The 20,000-nt window shown below is 48.3% G+C and overlaps 2 protein-coding genes across 18 annotated transcripts in view; one reads left to right on the top strand and one right to left on the bottom strand.

The window, feature by feature from the left end:
• The window catches only part of srcin1a (SRC kinase signaling inhibitor 1a), a 111,249-nt gene extending 101,548 nt beyond the window's left edge, over positions 1 to 9,701 (top strand). For 15 of the 16 annotated variants that reach the window (XM_081711445.1, XM_035523731.2, XM_081711449.1 and 12 more), the window contains 2 exons: positions 2,230 to 2,343; positions 5,050 to 9,701. In XM_081711445.1, the coding sequence (XP_081567571.1) occupies positions 2,230 to 2,343; positions 5,050 to 5,058 (123 nt within the window). In that variant the 3' untranslated portion in view covers positions 5,059 to 9,701. The remainder of the gene's footprint in view (positions 1 to 2,229; positions 2,344 to 5,049) is intronic. The other variant, XM_081711438.1, reaches the window with a different exon arrangement.
• Positions 9,702 to 10,177: 476 nt separating this feature from the next.
• The window catches only part of fmnl1a (formin-like 1a), a 19,135-nt gene continuing 9,312 nt past the window's right edge, over positions 10,178 to 20,000 (bottom strand). Inside the window, exons 10-26 of one of the 2 annotated variants that reach the window (XM_035523764.2) lie at positions 19,545 to 19,619; positions 19,103 to 19,213; positions 18,737 to 18,886; positions 18,341 to 18,442; positions 17,266 to 17,560; positions 16,757 to 17,038; positions 16,540 to 16,664; positions 14,713 to 14,912; positions 14,121 to 14,355; positions 13,956 to 14,024; positions 13,760 to 13,840; positions 12,221 to 12,350; positions 11,809 to 11,972; positions 11,577 to 11,678; positions 11,186 to 11,284; positions 10,906 to 11,011; positions 10,178 to 10,289 (exon numbers count right to left, since the gene is read on the bottom strand). In XM_035523764.2, coding sequence (XP_035379657.1) covers positions 10,225 to 10,289; positions 10,906 to 11,011; positions 11,186 to 11,284; positions 11,577 to 11,678; positions 11,809 to 11,972; positions 12,221 to 12,350; positions 13,760 to 13,840; positions 13,956 to 14,024; positions 14,121 to 14,355; positions 14,713 to 14,912; positions 16,540 to 16,664; positions 16,757 to 17,038; positions 17,266 to 17,560; positions 18,341 to 18,442; positions 18,737 to 18,886; positions 19,103 to 19,213; positions 19,545 to 19,619 — 2,391 coding nt within the window. In that variant the 3' untranslated portion in view covers positions 10,178 to 10,224. Of the gene's footprint in view, positions 10,290 to 10,905; positions 11,012 to 11,185; positions 11,285 to 11,576; positions 11,679 to 11,808; positions 11,973 to 12,220; positions 12,351 to 13,712; positions 13,841 to 13,955; positions 14,025 to 14,120; positions 14,356 to 14,712; positions 14,913 to 16,539; positions 16,665 to 16,756; positions 17,039 to 17,265; positions 17,561 to 18,340; positions 18,443 to 18,736; positions 18,887 to 19,102; positions 19,214 to 19,544; positions 19,620 to 20,000 lie in introns of those variants that run through there. The other variant, XR_014122876.1, reaches the window with a different exon arrangement.

Genomic DNA, 20,000 nt, shown 5'->3' with positions numbered 1-20,000 from the left:
CCTGACGGCCCAAGCTCAGAGTCCTTCTCCTGGGTGGTCTGCACTCACTGCAGCAGAAGGAGAGGCCCAGAAGCTCCTGGTCCCACCCAAACCCTCCGTCGTTGCCGATGCCACCAAGGTTCAGCCCCGTGCTCCTCCATTACTGTCTCCTGGGTGTGGTTTCTCCAGACTTCCTGTCCCCGCTCTATTCATTCTGTAGATATACCGAGACCTGGTGGCACACCTCTAGACTCTCTCTCTCTCTCTCTCTCTCTCTCTCTCTCTCTCTCTCTCTCTCTCTCTCTCCTTCTTTCAGTCTCTGTTTCTTTCTAACACACACACACTCCTTCTTCGCTTTGGTCTGGGTTGATCGCAATGGTTTCTCTGCCTCCTCTTCTGCCTCATTAGTGGATGCCTCCGTCCGTCTTCTCTTTAGCGAACGGGTCTATCCGCCTCCTCTTCTGCCTCACCGGACACAGATAAAGAAATAAAGCAAGAAAATGAAAGAAATGGTGTGAGATGCAGGCGCTGAGCTGTGGGAGGCACCACTCTGCAGTGAGCTCTCCAGGACTGCGCCGTTACACCGGAGAGGCAGTTGTGCAGGTTTCACAAAGTTCTTGCACTTGGCTTTGTTTGTTTGGGGACTTTCTCTACTAAACCAATTCAGTACCAGAGGCATCAATCTTGCCAAGAAATGCAAAAGTGTGTGTGTGTGTGTGTGTGTGTGTGTGTGTGTGTGTGTGTGTGTGAGTGAGTGGGGGGGTGTTCTCTTCTCTGTTCTCTGGCAGAATTTGAAACTCCACAACAATGATCATATTACCATCGAGCAGATGTGTTGTGTGCTTATTTCTTCCAAACATTAATGCGCTGTAAACAAACACTGATTTATTGTCCAACATTCCTCCAGATCAATATGCCTTTGCCTCAGGACTCTCCCGCGTCCCTCGTAGGATGGTCAGGATATGTTGCAGACTAGTAGTGCATGACTTCATCAGTCTGTCAAAGGTGATCTGGTACAGCAGGCTGTCCTGATTATAGCCAAGCGAACTCCCACCAGGGTGTGCTTGTTTAGCACGTCTCTGTGGTGTTTAGCACGTCTCTGTGGTGTTTAGCACGTCTTCTGTGGTGTTTAGCACGTCTTCTGTGGTGTTTAGCACGTCTCTGTGGTGTTTAGCACGTCTCTGTGGTGTTTAGCACGTTTCTGTGGTTCTCACTGCAGCCCCCAAATGCTCCCCTAATTCCCTCCCTAATAATGGTAGTGCAGATCTCTTATTGTCTTTATCTAGAAGGTACATTTCCTGGCGAATCTTTCTGGTCTCAGCATGATGCTGTCTGTGTGTGTGTGTGTGGTGTGTGGTGTGAGATGTGTGGTGTGTGTTTATGTGTGTGTGTATGTGTGGTGTGTGTGGTGTGTGGTGTGTGTTTGTGTGGTGTGTGGTTTGTGGTGTGTGTTTATGTGTGTGTGGTGTGTGTTTATGTGTGTGGTGTGTGTGGTGTGTGTTTATGTGTGTGTGGTGTGTTTATGTGTGTGTGTGTGGTGTGTGGTGTGAGATGTGTGGTGTGTGTTTATGTGTGTGTATGTGTGGTGTGTGGTGTGTGTTTATGTGTGTGTGGTGTGTGGTGTGTGGTGTGTTTTTGTGTGTGTGGTGTGTGGTGTGAGATGTGTGGTGTGTGTTTATGTGTGTATGTGTGGTGCGTGTTTGTGTGTGTGGTGTGTGGTTATGTGTGGTGTGTGGTTATGTGTGTGTGGTGTGTGGTGTGAGATGTGTGGTGTGTGGTGTGTGTATGTGTGGTGTGTGTATGTGTGGTGTGTGTTTATGTGTGTGTGATGTGTGGTGTGGTGTGTGTTTATGTGTGTGTGTATGTGTGGTGTGTGGTGTGTGGCGTGTGGTTATGTGTGTGTGTGGGTGTGTGGTGTGTGTTTATGTGTGTGTGTATGTGTGGTGTGTGGTGTGTGTTTATGTGTGTGTGGTGTGTGGTGTGTGTTTATGTGTGTGTGGTGTGTGGTGTGTGATGTGTGTTTATGTGTGTGTGGTGTGTGGTGTGTGGTGTGTAGTTAGGTTCTGTTTCCTTCTCCAGTGCTTCCTCCAACTTCACAGCCTCACTGCAGCCTCCAGAGCGACTGGTCACACTAGTACTGCTACTGTTTCTGAGAGCTCCATTCACACCAGTTTTCTGTCTCTCTCTCCCTCTCTCTCTCTCTTTCTCTCCCCTTCTCTCTCTCTCTCTCTCTCGGTGTCTCTCGCTCAGACTGGCGGGGGGAAGGCAATATCTCGTCTGAAGCAGCTCCAGCAGAGCGGCTGTGAGAAGAGCAAACTGGGCAAACACAAAGACGACTTCCTCAAGAGCCAGGGTCAACAGCAGGTACAACCCCTGACCCCTGACCTCAGAGGTGTTCGCTTTATTTCATTTACAGCACACACACACACACACACAAAGTATCTGAGAGGAGGCTGTCCCATGGGCTCTGAGAGAAAGACACACAGAGAGAGCACAAGGAGAAAGATTTTAAACATATGAACTCTAAAAGTTAAGAGACAGAAAGACAAGCACAGCGAGTTAAAGAAAGAGAAAGAAACCGAGCGAATGTTGAGCAGGGAACTCGAGCTTCTCCTCAGTCCATGCTCAGAGGTTCTCCAACTACATGATCATTTGTTTCGACCACCAAGCTTGGACACGTGGAGCACTGAGTAGCCCTCGGCTGGCATCCTGGAGTGTGTAGCGTGTCGGATCTCATCAGTAGTGTCAGTGTGCGTTCTCAATGCTCTAATGAGGGGACGTCGTTAGCTTTGGGCCTGCGTGCAGGAACTGTATTTGTCTACTTATACTCTTATTATTATGATGATAAATTCATATTCGTCTATGTCCCGTTCACATACTATATCACTATCATAACTTTGATTATACCCAGTGTGATTATACCGCGTGATTATACTCAGTCTGGTTATAGCCAGTGAGATTATAACCCAGTGTGATTATACCCAGTGTGACTATAACCAGTGTGATTAGAACCCAGCAGTTATAATGCACTGGAGGTTTAGTGAAAGGTTTAATGGTGCACACAGCAGCAAACCTGAGAAGAGAGAGGTAGAGAGAGAGTGGGAAAGAAGGAGGGAGAGAGAGAGTGGGAGAGAGAGAGAGGGAGGGAGGGAGAGAGAGAGTGGGAGGGAGAGGGAGAGTGTGCAAGGAGAAATAGAAGGTTCTTCATGAGTGTCCTGATTTTTGACTCCAAGATGCAAGAGGAGTACACATACCCACACACATGCACACACACGCACACACACGCACACACACACACACACACACACACACACACACACACACACACTATCTCTCTCTCTTGCTCTCCCTCTCTCACACTTTTTTTGTATGCTCTCTCTTCTCCACCCCTAAGGACCCCCAGCTGAACACTCTTTTCATCTGATGCTTAATTCTCTCCATCTGTCTTCACCTTCTCTCTCTTCGTCCCTTTGAGGACGGGCTTGTCACAGGCTGCTCCTGCACTTTAGTGAGGGACCTTCTTTATTAAGGCCCCATCTGGTCCACCTTGGGATGAAAGGCACGTGAGGAGCAGAAGCAGCTGTAGAGCAGGCTGGGGTACCGCCTCACTGGGGGGCTAGGTTACCGCCTCACTGGGGGGCTAGGTTACTGCCTCACTCTGGGGGGCTAGGTTATTGCCTCACTCTGGGGGGCTAGGTTACTGCCTCACTCTAGGGGGCTAGGTTACTGCCTCACTCTGGGGGGCTAGGTTATTGCCTCACTCTGGGGGGCTAGGTTACTGCCTCACTCTGGGGGGCTAGGTTATTGCCTCACTCTGGGGGGCTAGGTTACTGCCTCACTCTGGGGGGCTAGGTTACTGCCTCACTCTGGGGGCTGGAGTACCACCTCACTGGGGGGCTAGGTTACTGCCTCACTGGGGGGCTAGGTTACTGCCTCACTCTAGGGGGCTAGGTTATTGCCTCACTCTGGGGGGCTAGGTTACTGCCTCACTCTGGGGGGCTAGGTTACTGCCTCACTCTGGGGGCTGGAGTACCGCCTCACTCTGGGGGGGCTAGGTTATTGCCTCACTCTGGGGGGCTAGGTTACTGCCACACTCTGGGGGGCTAGGTTACTGCCTCACTCTGGGGGCTAGGTTACTGCCTCACTCTGGGGGCTAGAGTACCGCCTCACTCCGGGGTGCTGGGGTACGGCCTCACTCTGGGGGGCTGTTGTGCCATATTTGAACCCCACCATGTGTGGTAGTTTTTTCATATGCATGAGCAAGTTAGTTGCAGTTTTTCTGGTACTGAGCTAAAATCATTACTTGATCAGTCTGTGTAACACACACGCACACATACATACACACTTTCTCTCTCTCTCTCTCTCATTCTCTTTCTTTTCCTGTTATGGAACAGTAGAGGTACCTGATGTGTGAAATAAGTATGCGTGTGAGAGAGAGAGTGAACATGTCAGCATGTTAAATGCCACATAAAACAAACTCTAACAGTGAAGGGGTTGGGGTTTAGGCCCTGGTGATGTGTAAATATATCCGTGGCCACATTCGTTAGACTCAGCGCTATGTCATGGTGAGTAATGCAGTACACAGAGCTGCGTATTATCAGCGTCCCAGCGCTCGCGTCCTGTACGGTGTCCCAGCGCTCGTGTCCTGTACGGTGTCCCAGCGCTCGCGTCCTGTACGGTGTCCCGGTGTCCCAGCGCTCGCGTCCTGTACGGTGTCCCGGCGTCCCAGCGCTTGCGTCCTGTACGGTGTCCCAGTGTCCCAGCGCTCGCGTCCTGTACGGTGTCCCAGCGCTCGCGTCCTGTACGGTGTCCCAGTGTCCCAGCGCTCACGTCCTGTACGGTGTCCCGGCGTCCCAGCACTCGCGTCCTGTATGGTGTCCCGGTGTCCCAGCGCTCGCGTCCTGAGGCTTGTTCGCGGCTGATGCTAACTGCTGTTTGTCTTCTCTCCACTCCTCCTTCGTCCTCCTCTTCCTCACTGGGTCCGTGACCTGCCATCGGCTCCCGGTGAACTGTGAACCACGTCACATCGCCATGGCAACCTGATGTTCTTAAACCTCCATGACCCTGCAGCAGCAGTGAGAAGAGGCACGCCCCGACTAGATCCAACCCCACCCTGACCTGACCTGACCTGACCTGACCTGCCCCAGGCTTCTCCACTACCTCTCTCTCCTATACTCCACATTCTGATTCCTCTTCCCCACTCCATGGAGCCCCCCCCACTTATGCTTACTCCTGCCACGCCCACCAAGGCTACATGCCCCACCCACCAATCCCACAAGGCCCACTATCTCATAAAAGCCAGGCCCCATGAAAACTTGTCCAGGACCTGGATAAAAGAACTTATTCCCACTCCTCTCTCTCTGTCTCTCTGTCTCTCTCTCTCTCTCTCTCTCTCTCTCTCTCTCTCTCTCTCTCTCTCTCTCTCTCACCCTGCCTCGCCACTATTCCTCGGGCCTCTCTTCTCCCCTCCTCCCACAGACTCTGATTGAGCCTCCTCTCTGTAGCATCAGGGCTGCCAGCTTCTCAGGCCAGCTGCCCTTCGGCCTCCGTAAGCGCCCCCAGGAGGGGGCGCCATCCTTGTTCTGCCCTCCCTGGGTCATCTGAGCCTCTGCTCCGCCGACAGAGGACCTGCCCATTCCTGCCCTGGCCCCGAAGCGCTTGACTAATTGCAGCCAATGATTGAGACGGACAGAAGTGAAGCCCCACCCCATCTGCCCCAGCAGCCAATACAGAGTAAGAAGGGAAAAGGCGGTGAAAGTACAGCTGCAAAACAATCAGCCAATCAGGACATCGAACTGACTTTAAACGCGGATAAGCATATACACATACACACTCAAGTGTACACACACACACACACACACACACACATTTCCTGCATTACAGCTCCACTTTACACCCATTTTGAACCTCCAGAGCCCAGCCACCCAGCTGGATTGCCAATCCCCCAGACAAAAAGCCCACCGATGGGCTCGGACGCCTGCCCCTCACCCTCTGCCTGGAGCTCTGCAGTGCCACCAGGTTGGGGGACCAGCATCCACGCCAGGCCAGGGGGCCGACACCAAGCCCACACAAGCCTCATCTGCCAGGCCTCACAGTGTGGACATGGAGGCCTGCCGTAGGCTCTCACTGAGCGTAATAGTTAGACTGTACAAAACTGTGTAAACTCTCTGTGGAGTCACAACGACTGAAAAAGACAGTAGCGTTATAGCGTTGTCAATGTGTGTTCAGATTTCTATCAGTAATATCAATGATTCCAATCACCTGATATGAAAAAAGAACAGCAAAAACAAAAGATGTAATCAACCTTTTCAGTTCTGGAACCAATTCCTTGAGTAGTAAGAGCACAACTAAAGGAAGCTGCTTGAAACTGGTGCTATTATCCTAGTGACATTTTAACGGACGTAAGAAACAGATATGAAATGAACGTGGGACATGGTTTCACTTCCTTAGTCCAGCACACAGGCCCCCAGACCCCACACACAGGCCTGATGGCTTCTCCTGTGCCTAGTTTGTCCTGTTTCCATACTTCTTGTCACAAGGTTGCCATGGCAACAGATGGACTGTGGGGAGGAGAACAGGTCTCCAGGCACAGTCCGAATAGGCAGCATGCCAGATTTATGTCTAGCCTGTAGGAGAGAGTCGCTCATCCGATAGCCCGAATGTCTTCTGAGGCACGTGACTGCGTGAGCGCGTTCCTCGAAAGCACAAACCTGTAGGTCTGAAGGTACATGCAACAGCCAAAATAACCTTCTCAGCTCTGAGACCTTCTTTTAAAAGAGTGTAGTGAGAATGAATCTAACTTTGGGAACGCCTCGCTCAGAAGCCGCGGGTTTCCTAAACATGCAGGAACGTCAATGGGTGGTACATCCACAAAGATGGGGAGGGGTGGTGTTGTCAATCAGTATATCAGCAGGCTCAGGGGCCAATCAGACGCGTGCCTCCTGTACGAGCGGGTCCTTTTCTTCTGAGGACGGTCAAATTGCTCGTGCTTCAAGATTAACATGTGTTACTTCCTCAGCGCGCGGTAACTGCCATTCGCGTTTAATGGTCGAAAGCATCCAAACCTCGTGTTGACTGACGTGCGCTTTTGTTTGTGTGCTTTTGGGTTTTGAGGGCTTTCAACTGCTTTGATGGCTTTGTAACTTTGTTTGGGCCCGCCTGTGATCCTACAACGGTCTGCACTGGCGTTTGCGCTATTGCTGTGTGTTTAAAAAAATGTAAAAATAGTGAAACGCGACACTGCTCCCTGCATGGCGTGTCGCGGGCTCGGGCATTTCTGCTCTCGCTAATGCCCTTCTGTTACTGCTCTTTCGTGGCCGTTACTTTGTCGTGTCGCACTGTTGTGTTTCTAAACACACATGGAAAGTGCGCAGACATGGAGACGAGCTAGTGTTGTTCGGGGCTCGTGTGAAGGTACGCGCACACCTGTGCTCAAGGGAGCATATACAATTAGTCCGATGCGCTTTGTGTATGAATTGATCGTTTTGAGTTTTCATACGTCAAATTACTATTGACCTCATCAAAGAAAATTCTAACCCAAAATCGTCAAAGCATATTCCATTAAAACGCAGGCCGCAGGGTTGCCAGGTACAGAGCATGGAGACCCAGATTTGGCAAAAACATTCAAGAAATGTAAGCACTGACCCCACCCCAAGACCCAAACCCATCCCTGGAGGAAAGTGAAGGTGTTGCTAGTCTTAATCCTTAAAGAGTTGCAGAAAGGTTACAGAAGGATCACCAATGTCCAGCGATCAACCTGGACGAGACTACATATAAACTTCAGGCAGAAGGATCAGAGTCTATGTAGACAGAGATGTTTGTGCGTTCCGGCCACAAACTAATCCGGAATGTCTCATAGCAGGGACTTTGTTTATTTTGGGTACAAAAATAAAAGTCCATATGAAATGTAATATCCTGAAAACACATTACAATTACAGTAGATTTTGGAACACGTGGACAAGGTATTGCAGTATATTTCACTTTAATAGAATATGGGAGTACAACCTCTGTGATATTTGTGTATGAAGTTCATAAGGGTTGAAAACATTGTCACTATAAACAAAAGGTTTTCTGTTGTCATCTTTATGTTTTATATTATGAGATTTATTTGTACAGTTTTTTTTCTTTTTTGTAATTCTTAGGAAATATATATCATATTAGCTAATTATTTATTCATAAGAAAAACATTTTATATATTGAGTTGAATATATATTTACCTAAATGTACAGAACAGATCATATGTAATATAAAGTTGGTTTGATTTTAGATTGTGTGATTAGCAGTTTTGTTAATAAGGAGTTTATATTAGTTCTTAGATTTGAAATGTTGGGTGAATCTGAGACTTTGAGGTCTGTGTCTAGCCGACTTGCCGACAGTTTGTCTGACCAGGTGAATCTTCAAACTGTGAGACTGTTTCTGCCCAGATCTGTAATGTACTCCGAGGACAACCGGTCATTTATGCATTTTCTGAGAAATTGCGTGAAGGAGTCTTAAATTGCATGTGTGCATCCCCTGGTGGCAGAGAGTGGTACTGCACCATCCTCCCGGTTTCTTTTTTCAAACGTACTATATCTTTAAAATGAACAGGTATTTACAGATGTGGGTTGACAAATAATTGCTTTAGTGTTACTCTTTCTTAATAAGTCATTTAAAGATCAGCAATGAGGGAAACAAAAGCTATTAAGAGAGCAAACTGTAATAAAGGGAGATTTGGTGTTAATATTGAATGTTTCTGCTGCAAGATAATTATGTCTGGTGTTCAAGACATAACTGGCACACAAGTAACAGGACTGGAAGCACATCTTTATGAGCTGACCTATGTAACAACAGATTAGTGGAAGTCAAGTTTCTGTAGATTATTTTAACTAAACCATATCCCTTTTAGAAAGCTTTTATTTAACTGAATGGATGATACGGGGTCAAGGCATCAAACAAATATAGACAAAAATAGTAGAAATCAGTAATATGTAAATATAAAGCATCATTCTTATAGTTACAGAAAAATGTTGTCTGGAAAAAAATGTTTTATCAAAAAAAGATGGCGTTCTAAGGTATATATATTAAAAAAATAGCAATGCATGTATATTCTATATGCAGTCGCACGGTGCCATTGTTAAAAAAAAGTTGTCTACATGTTTTATCAAAAAATGTTTTAAAAAAAACCCCTAGAGAGACTAGAGAAGGGCACAGACCTAAAAGGTTTACAACTTTAGAGTAAAGAGTAGGAAAAATCTGATGTTTATTCATCAGATGTGTTTGTGGCACAGGCATGTCCAGTTCTTCTGTAATCTGTGGTGATGTGGTTTCCAGAGTTGATTGAGAGGTGCTGAGTGTCTATTGCAGAGTGATTCCACCCATTGAACTCACCCCTGCCGCTGACCCACCAATCGCGGTTCGACGCCTACTGACCCACCAATCGCGGTTCGACCCCTACTGACCCACCAATCGTGGTGCGATCCCTACTGCCCATAGCGTGCCCCTCCCATCTCTAGAGTAGTGTCATATACGAAAATATAGATCTCTATATAAATAAGATATACATGTACAAATATAGATGCCTATACTGAAGAAAAAACAAACTAGTTTATCAGTGTGGATGCCAATGAAACTTTTGTGAGAACTGTAACCCCTCCCCCCAGCCCCTGTAAGAGGATTCAGAGAGCTGAACTCTTTTGTATATATTTGCTGTGATTGTGTGTCTAATAAACTCCAGCTCTCTTCTACATCTGCTCTTCAGCGGCTGTTTATTGCGAAAATCATTTAACACTAACATTTTTATTTCTTCATGTTTTTTATTGTTTCTGTGCCTCTTTAATATTGTACAAATCACTTCAATCGTTTTTTAAAACAACCTTTTTTTTCCTCACAAATACTTTGGTAATAGAATCAAAAACCACAGTAATTATAACTGGCATAATAACATACTGGTATAACATTTTAGGGAAATTAAAATATTTCTGAATTCGTCTGTAGGGCTTATATACAGTATAGGGTTAAAAGGTTGCTAAGTGATTTAACAAAACAAATACTGATAATCTGTATGAGCAAGTGCATGGTGTGTGTTTGTTAGTGTGTTTTGTGTATTTCCTCATGAATTTGCACCACGTAAGGTAGGTTTGTGCTCGTAAAGGCATGTGTGCATAACTCTCAAGAGTGCAATAACACTCAAGATGATAACAATGGTTTCCATGACTGTGTGGGCTGTTCTGGTTTACATGCATATGTGTGAACGCAACCTTTGAACTCTTAGTTTTCCTGTCGCTGAGCAGGTCTTCGGCCATCTGCTCTCCTGTATGGAGAATTTCTCAAGTCTGATGAAACAAAGACAAAACAGAACAGAAAGCAGATAAACACTTTAGAGTTCACAGGATACATACAACACTACTACATATTTATAGGCTATATACTTCACACTAAGTGTTAGACTGGCACACTTAACTTACTATGCAATTATGCACAGAAGATTCTAGAAGGTGATGAATAGTGGCAACAATGTCCCATAACACAGAACAATCCTTCAGAACACTGCTCCGATACTGTGCAGCAGAACAGTGCTCTAGAACAATCCTCCAGAACACTGCTCCGAAACTGCAGCAGAACAGTGCTCTAGAACAATCCTTCAGAACACTGCACTGGCACAATGCTCTAGAACAATCCTCCAGAACACTGCTCCGAAACTGCAGCAGAACAGTGCTCTAGAACAATCCTTCAGAACACTGCACTGGAACAATGCTCTAGAACAATCCTCCAGAACACTGCTCCAGAACACTGCTCCAAAACTGTGCTGCAGAACAGTGCCCTAGATCAATCCTCCAGAACACTGCTCTAGATCAATCCTCCAGAACACTGCTCTAGAACAATGCTCCAGAACACTGCTCCGAAACTGTGCTGCAGAACATGCTGGAGCCCCCCCCCTGGGGGCTGTACCTGTAATGATGCCCTCGATGGCTCCATCTGTGACCTGCGGCTTCACCTGCCTCTTCTTCAACTCTGCTATCAGATCCATCTGAGGCATCTTGGGCATCATGGGACCCTGATAGAGGTCAAATGAATGTCAAAGGTCACACCTAATCAGGCCAACAAAGTCAGCAATCGTTTACGACGATTTCCCCTCCTCCTTGGTCTACGTGTGGAATTGAAAACGTGAACCAGAGGAGAGAGATGGCAGTTCTAGGAGGTCAGGGCTAAACGGAGATATTCTTCTTACCTTTTGGGGCGTGATGTCCTTCTTCTTGGGTGATGGGATGGGCTGCTCCTCTGATGCGATCTCCTGCTTCCTCTTCTGCTCCATGTCCTGCTCAGCTTGCTGTCAGGGCCGGGGTCAGACAAACAACACGAACTTTAGCATTTCACCTGTTTGGCCAACCGTATTTAACACTTCACCAACCGTATTTCTACCTATCATTCTTTTTTTTTTATTCATTGTCAAAATGTAAACATATTTGAGACACTTCCTAGTTTAAAGGGAGAAAATAATTAATGGTCGTTATAGTATTTATTGCGTCATGTCTTTATGAACAGAAAACGATTCAGCATTTGAATCATTTCACAGCTGCAGCTGTAGGAGGTCAGTAGGGTCAGTAACAGGGGTCAGTTACCTTGTAGGCTTTAACAAATCTGACAAAGAGAGGGAAGAATGTAGAGGGCTGTGTGGTCTTTGGGTTCTCGCCAAAATACTCCACCACTGAACCATACGCCTCCTAGTGGAGTGGAGGAGAAATGACAGCGAAGTCAGTCAGACCACAATATAATGAACATGTAAACACGTTGAAGTGTTTAAATAAGAGTGTGAGTGTGTGTGTGTGTGTGTGTGGCTGCATGCACTCTGACCTGGGCTGCCTTGCCGTCTTTTACCAGGGACTCTAGCACTTCGCTGTTGACCTTGACAAACTCCTTCAGCGCTGGGATGTCATCCTGCACCAGGAACTCCTTCTTTGTCCCCTCCATCCCGCGCTCCAAAGAACGCACGTCCTGCAGGACGCCGTCCAGGGACACTGTCCCAGAGGGAGCGACACAGACACACACATTTACCATAAAGGTCATTAGCCAGTATGTCAAATTGGAGGCTTTGGTGTTTGGCCCTGAGGGGTTCCTGGGCATGGAAGGTCACATCACAGTCTGGTGATTTCCCTGCCCACACACACACCTTTCCCGACTCCTCAGTTCGTTTAGCCGGTTTAGTGTGTGTGCGTGTGTGTGTGTGTGTGCGTGTGTGTGTGTGTGTGTCGCGAGCGGCCCTTACCCAGTGCGGCCTTGTCCACAAAGTGCAGCTCCGTGTGGAAGGAGACCAGCTCCGGATACTTCTCCCGCACCATGTTCGCTATGAAGTGCAGGAGCGTCTGTGAGCGATCTGTGGACTTTGTGTCCAACAGCTGAAGGAGAGAGACAGAGAGTGAGAGAGAGAATGAGGGAGAGATCAAAGGAAAGAGCAAGCGACACCCCCTTCAGTGTAGCCTTCTTCAGGAGAACAGCTAGGGCCGCTTTCATTCAGGCAACTAGCCCTTACAGGCACCGTTCAGACAGCTAGCCCTACAGGAGGGTTCATTCAGGCAACTAGCCCTTACAGGCACCGTTCAGACAGCTAGCCCTTACAGGCACCATTCAGACAGCTAGCCCTTACAGGCATCGTTCAGACAGCTAGCCCTTACAGGAGGGTTCATTCAGACAGCTAGCCCTCACAGGCATTATTCAGACAGCTAGCCCTTACAGGCACCATTCAGACAGCTAGCCCTTACAGGCATCGTTCAGACAGCTCTAGCCCTTACAGGCACCATTCAGACAGCTAGCCCTTACAGGCACCGTTCAGACAGCTAGCCCTTACAGGAGGGTTCATTCAGACAGCTAGCCCTTACAGGCATTATTCAGATAGCTAGCCCTTACAGGCACCGTTCAGGCAACTAGCCCCTACAGGCACCGTTCAGGCAGCTAGCCCTTACAGGCACCGTTCAGACAGCTAGCCCTTACAGGAGGGTTCATTCAGACAGCTAGCCCTTACAGGCATTATTCAGATAGCTAGCCCTTACAGGCACCGTTCAGGCAACTAGCCCTTACAGGCACCGTTCAGGCAGCTAGTTCTTACAGGCATCGTTCAGACAGCTAGCCCTTACAGGAGGGTTCATTCAGAGAGCTAGCCCATACAGGCACCATTCAGACAGCTAGCCCTTACAGGCATTATTCAGACAGCTAGCCCTTACAGGCACCATTCAGACAGCTAGCCCTTACAGGCACTGTTCAGACAGCTAGCCCTTACAGGCACCATTCAGACAGCTAGCCCTTACAGGCATCGTTCAGACAGCTCTAGCCCTTACAGGCACCATTCAGACAGCTAGCCCTTACAGGCACCGTTCAGACAGCTAGCCCTTACAGGAGGGTTCATTCAGACAGCTAGCCCTTACAGGCATTATTCAGATAGCTAGCCCTTACAGGCACCGTTCAGGCAACTAGCCCTTACAGGCACCGTTCAGGCAGCTAGCCCTTACAGGCACCGTTCAGGCAGCTAGCCCTTACAGGCACCGTTCAGGCAGCTAGCCCTTACAGGCACCGTTCAGACAGATAGCCCTTACAGGAGGGTTCATTCAGACAGCTAGCCCTTACAGGCATTATTCAGACAGCTAGCCCTTACAGGCACCATTCAGACAGCTAGCCCTTACAGGCATCATTCAGACAGCTAGCCCTTAAAGGCATCATTCAGACAGCTAGCCCTTATAGGCACCATTCAGACAGCTAGCCCTTACAGGAGGGTTGATGATTGACATGTAGCAGACTGCTCAGTCCCACCCACCAGGTCAAGACTCTGCAGACGGAAGCCGTAGGCCGCTCCTCTCTTACTGCTGTTCATGTAGTTCCCAAAAGCCAAGATGATCTGAGAAAGAGAGACATACAGGCACATCCTCAGTCCACGCCGCACATGTCAGGGGCCGGAGCTGACAAAGTCCACCCCCCACTGGTGTATCCCCACTGGTGCATCAGTCACTTACCTCTAACATTTTCTTCAGCTTCATGGAAGACTTGAGGGACACAGAGGCTGCGATGATGGAGTCCAGTTGCTGTGGTGGGAGTAGAAGAAGGTCGCAGTGTTAACACGCTGAACCACCCATGCAGTGGAGGGGCCCTTGCGGGAACGCTGGCCCTGTGCCACTCACCGGCCGCAGGCGCTTCACGCTGTCAGGGAAGTTGCCCATGAAGGTGAGGGTGCTGATGCGCTGGGCCAGCCGCGGGATCTTGCCGAAGCGCATCACAAAGCGGTCCTCCTCGGCCAGCTCCTCGAGGGGGCGCCCTTCCTTCTCGTAGTTCTGCATCAGCTTCAGCTCATAATCGGACGGAATGAAGCGCTCCAGGAGCTCCAGGAAGTCCAAGCTCAGAGCCTGCTGGTCATACCTGAGAGGCAGAGACTTTAAACTGTAGTTTTTACCGATTACCGTATTGATTATTTTTAGCAGATATCATTTACTTTGAAATATATATTATTGTCTTGCTGAAGAAAGGCAAGACAGTTTCCCAGCTGCTTGAGTAACCACACCTAACTACTCTTCTACAGAGCAACTTATAACACATATAGGAAGTCCGGCACTTTCGGACTGAACGCATTGATTAGGTGTTTTAGTTGGGAAAACACTGAAATGTGAAACACAGTTGTTCCTCCAGCACAAGGACACTATGGTGGGAAAACTGAAAGCTCCGCCCACTGTCCTGATGTGCAGTAGTGGAGGACCAGAGATGGAGAGCAATGCATACGTTTGGATGGCGGTGCAGATGTCGGCCGGGCTCATGCCTGCCTTGCGCAGGGTGATGGCCAGGTTCTTGGCCTTGTTGGCCTCCAGAAGGGACACCTTGACGGGGGCTTTACTGGCCTTCACTTTCAGCTTGGACAGGTCGGTCGGCGGGCCCTGTGCCTTCGTCTTAAACTGTTCCGCAAACATGTCCATGTTCAACTCCTGCGGTACGAGGAACAGATGCGTTTAAGAACATGGGTACTATGACTATGGGGACTATGGGTACTATGACTACAGGTAGTATGGGTGCTATGACTACGGGTACTATGGGTAATATGACTACAGGTTCTATGGGTGCTATGACTATGGGGACTATGGGTACTATGACTACAGGTAGTATGGGTGCTATGACTACGGGTACTATGGGTAATATGACTACAGGTTCTATGGGTGCTATGACTATGGGGACTATGGGTACTATGACTACAGGTAATATGGGTGCTATGACTACGGGTACTATGGGTAATATGACTACAGGTTCTATGGGTGCTATGACTACGGGTACTATGGGTACTATGACTACAGGTTCTATGGGTGCTATGACTACGGGTACTATGGGTACTATGACTACAGGTAGTATGGGTACTATGGGTCTATGGGTACTTCCTAAACTTTGTTTTGTTTGCTTAGGAAAGATTTTTTTCATATCAAATAAGGAGAGAGAGAGCCAGTGAAAGGGTTTGGGCAAACAGATGTAAAATTGACTGACCAGAGGTGGATCAGAATTAAGCATATTGCAGATATGAAATGCAAATACGAAAAATCAACAGAAGGTTTTTAGAGCTGTGTGTCAGGTCTGTGTCTGTATGCTATTTGTGTGTCAGGTCTGTCTGTCTGATGTTTGTATCAGGTCTGTCTGTATGTGGTTTGTGTATCAGGTCTGTCTGTCTGCCGTTTATGTGTCAGGTCTGTCTGTGGTTTGTTTGTCAGGTCTGTCTGTCTTGTGTCAGGTCTGTCTGTCTGATATTTGTGTCAGGTGTCTTGTCTGTCTCTGTGTGTCAGGTCTGTCTGTGCTGTTTGTGTGTCAGGTCTGTCTGCAGTTTTATTTCAGGTCTGTCTGTGCTGTTTGTGTGTCAGATCCGTCTGTCTGTGGTTTGTGTGTCAGGCCTGTCTGTCTGCTGTTTCAAGGCCTGTCTACCTGCAGTGTCAGGCCTGTCTGTCTGCTGTGTCATGTCTGTTGTCAGGCCAGTCTGTCTGCTGTGTCAGGTCTGCTGTATCAGGCCTGTCTGCTGTGTCAGGTCTGTCTGTCTGCAGTATCCGGTCTGTCTGCTGTGTCTGGTCTGTCTGTCTGCAGTATCCGGTCTGTCTGTCTGCTGTGTCAGGTCTGCTGTATCTGGCCTGTCTGCTGTGTCAGGTCTGTCTGTCTGCAGTATCCGGTCTGTCTGTCTGCTGTGTCAGGTCTGCTGTATCTGGCCTGTCTGCTGTGTCTGGTCTGTCTGTCTGCAGTATCCGGTCTGTCTGTCTGCTGTGTCAGGTCTGCTGTATCTGGCCTGTCTGCTGTGTCTGGTCTGTCTGTCTGCAGTATCCGGTCTGTCTGTCTGCTGTGTCAGGTCTGCTGTATCTGGCCTGTCTGCTGTGTCTGGTCTGTCTGTCTGCAGTATCCGGTCTGTCTGTCTGCTGTGTCAGGTCTGCTGTATCAGGCCTGTCTGCTGTGTCAGGTCTGTCTGTCTGCAGTATCCGGTCTGTCTGCTGTGTCAGGTCTGTCTGTCTGCAGTATCCGGTCTGTCTGCTGTGTCTGGTCTGTCTGTCTGCAGTATCCGGTCTGTCTGTCTGCTGTGTCAGGTCTTACTCCTAACAGCTGCTCATCATCCAGCTCGCTGAACACTGTACCCTCCACTTGGTTTGGTTTGAGCGCCTGCCAGTTTAGCTGAGGCATGCGGAACTTGGTCTGGATGGCCTTCCGTTTTTTCACATCTGTGAAAAACACACACGTCACCTTTTCTGTGTCTCTGTGTGTGTGTGTGTATCTGTGTGTGTCATAGGTGTCCTTGATGATATGCCTCTACCTGCATCAACAGGTGGAGGAGGTCCCAGTGGAGGAGGTCCTGGTGGAGGAGGTCCAACCAGAGCAAAGGGAGGGGGCGGGGGAGGAGGCGGGCCATTAGTTGAGCATGTACCAGGTAAGGGAGGAGGTGGTGGAGGAGGTGGGGGTGGGACCAGACCAGGAGGTGGAGCTTGTGTGCATGGATCTGAAGATACAGGTAATGGAGGAGGAGGAGGAGGAGGGGGAGGGGGAGGAGGCGGAGCTGGTGGATGAAGAGGTGCCGCTTGATTGGCAGATCCGGAGTCTGTTAAAGTTTTGATAGTGAATCGGTTAAGAATTCTAGTATCACGGCGCAGGCTCTAAACCACAGCTCGCGCACTGCGCATGTGCAGAGATATGTTCTTATTTTTAATGAAACAATGAAGAAATGAAACAAAAACAAAGACAAACGAAACCCTGGAATAATAAGGACAGGACACAGGCGCAGCTGTGGGCTGAGTTAATCATTTCATGTGCGGCTGCGGATTTGACCTGGTTCAGGAACAGGGACCGCTGGCACTACGGTGACGGGGATGACCTCGATGTCCAGAGAGCCTGACGCTCTCCTCTCCAGGCGGAGCAGGCCCTTCTCCTGGAGCTCCCTCAGACGCACCTCCAGCCGGGATCTCCTGCGCTCCTCTTGGTCTCTCTCTCTGGCCTCCTCCGCATCTCGGTGCGAGAGCGGCACCGTACGCTCGCGCTCCCTCTCGCGCTCCCTCTCGATCTCACGCTCGCGCTCGCGCTGCTGCAGGACGCTCACCTGAGCACAGGACTCACGCAAGCTCTCCTGTGGACCGGGAGAAGAGAGAGAGAGACAGACAAAAGCCTTTATGTATTTATCGATTCATTACTTCTTCCTGCTCTCCTTTTTAGTCACTTCTTTACCATCCACATCTCCACTTCTTGCTGGTATTATTTCATACAGATTTCAGCTCTTTTCAAGTTCATTATTATAACACAGAGTTCATTAAGTGCAAAGGTTCATTCATGATGTTTTACTGTAATACTGATTTGGCAAAACCGTAAATGAATATTATAGAGCCAGTAAAGCTGACAACTAAAATGAAATGAACTGAATTGAATTCAGAGAGGCAATGCAGACAGTCATAGAGAGAGAAAAAAGGAGATGGACAGACAGACAGACAGACAGACAGTGATGTGAGACAGAAGGAGAGAGACACACACACACACACAGACAGACAGAAAGAAAAACACTATAAGAAAAATCAGGCAATCAGAGAGAGGAAGAAACAGAGAGCAAGAGTGTGCGAGAGAGAGATGAGAGAGAGATGGCAAGCGAGAGAGGGTGAAAGAGAGAGGGAGAGAGAGGGGGGGAGCGAGAGAGTGGGTGAGAGAGAGAGAGAGAGTAAGAGGCAGAGAGAGAGGGAGAGAGAGAGAGAAAGAGAGAGAGAGAGAAAGAGAGAGAGAGAGAGAGAAAGAGAGAGAGAGAGAGAGAAAGAGAGAGAGAGAGAAAGAGAGAGAGAGAGAGAAAGAGAGAGAGAGAGAAAGAGAGAGAGAGAAAGAGAGAGAGAGAGAAAGAGAGAAAGAGAGAGAGAGAGGGGGGTACCTTCAGCAGAGCAACCTCTTTAGTGGCCTGCATGAGTTGCTGCTCCAATTCAGTCACTTTCTCTATCGCTCCACTCTCATACTCTTGAACCTTAGCATTCAGCTACACACACACACACACACACACACACACACACACACACACACACACACACACACATACACACACACATACACACATACATACACACACACACACACACACACAGACACACAGACACACACACACAGACACACACACACACACATAATTAAACACTAAACAAAATATGAATCCTAAATAAACACAAAGTACATGACAAATTTAAATGGTTAAACTTGATTGAAGCTGCAGTTCTACGAGTGTGTGTGTGCGTGCATGTGTGTGTGTATGTGTGTGTTTGTGTGTGTGTAGTACCTGTGCGGTGAGCTCCTGTAACTCCTCCATGTGTTCCAACATTCCCCCTTTATTCTCTGCGTCCTCCAACAGAGCGCCCACATCAAACACGTTATCCAGATATGCCTGGATCTGCACCTGAAGCTTCTCACTCTCTGTCAGCTTCAGGTCCTGAGAACACACACACACACACACGCGCAAACTGTGCATTGGCTTTAGATGTACACCCACTACAAACTCCTCTCTTGTTGTTACACTCCCTGGTCACTGAAGGTTCTGGGTATTAATTGGGTGGTGGCTCAGCATCAGCACTGACATTCTAGTGGCATGGGGTACCAGGAACAGCTGTATGTACAACTTCGAGACAAACATACTGTCACTACACACCTTTAGATACTCATCCAGGCCCAGATAGGTGAACTCATACTGAAGATGCACTCGAAAGTTCATGTTCTCCACAGAGTGAACTACAATGTTGATGAACTGCATACAAGCCACCTGCAGAAAAGAGAGAGAGAGAGAGAGAGAGGTGGAGTGATGGAAGACAGCGGAGGAGAAATTTATTATCTGTTCATTAGCAGTGAATGTGTGTACATAACAGAAGCACTGTAATTAAATTATTCCATAGAGCCTCTTAATGGATGTGGGTGACATCATTCATATGAATATATTAATATTAATAAGTCGTTATATAATGGTAATAATGAACTGCAATGAATGTGTTGTAATGGGGCCGAGTGTCACGTTAAGAGTAAAGGGCTGTTATGGTATCAGTGACGTTTGGGTTGTGCAGGAGTATGATGTAAGCAGACGGTAGCGGTGAGCTCACCATGAAGTCAATGTTGCTGTCATCACAAGCGAAGTACTCCATTAACTTCTCAAACCTGTTCTTCTCTCCACTCACCTGCAGGGGACAGGCAAGAGCCGGAGGTGAGTACTCAGCACAACTCGACGCTTGTTTACTCCTCCGCACAGTTTAGGAAGAACCGCTAAAGTGCTGAGTTTGAAATGCTAAAGGAACGTTTTCCATGAGGGTGCCACATGTCCACTGTGGTGCGCACAATGGGGGTTCGGGGGGGGTTATGTTATAGCATTCATGGGTCTACATGACACTGTGTAAGGAACTGCTTACCATGTAACCTCAGATCAGACAGAGCCATTAGATCACACAGAGGCATGGGTGGGGTATTAGAGATCACACAGAGGCATGGGAGGGGTATTAGAGATCAGACAGAGGCATGGGTGGGGTATTAGAGATCAGACAGAGGCATGGGTGGGGTATTAG

Source organism: Electrophorus electricus, chromosome 3, assembly GCF_041902795.1.
Source record: "Electrophorus electricus isolate QZ-2024a chromosome 3, ASM4190279v1, whole genome shotgun sequence".
Lineage (NCBI taxonomy): Eukaryota > Metazoa > Chordata > Actinopteri > Gymnotiformes > Gymnotidae > Electrophorus > Electrophorus electricus.
This window is presented reverse-complemented; position numbering and strand designations above follow the sequence as displayed.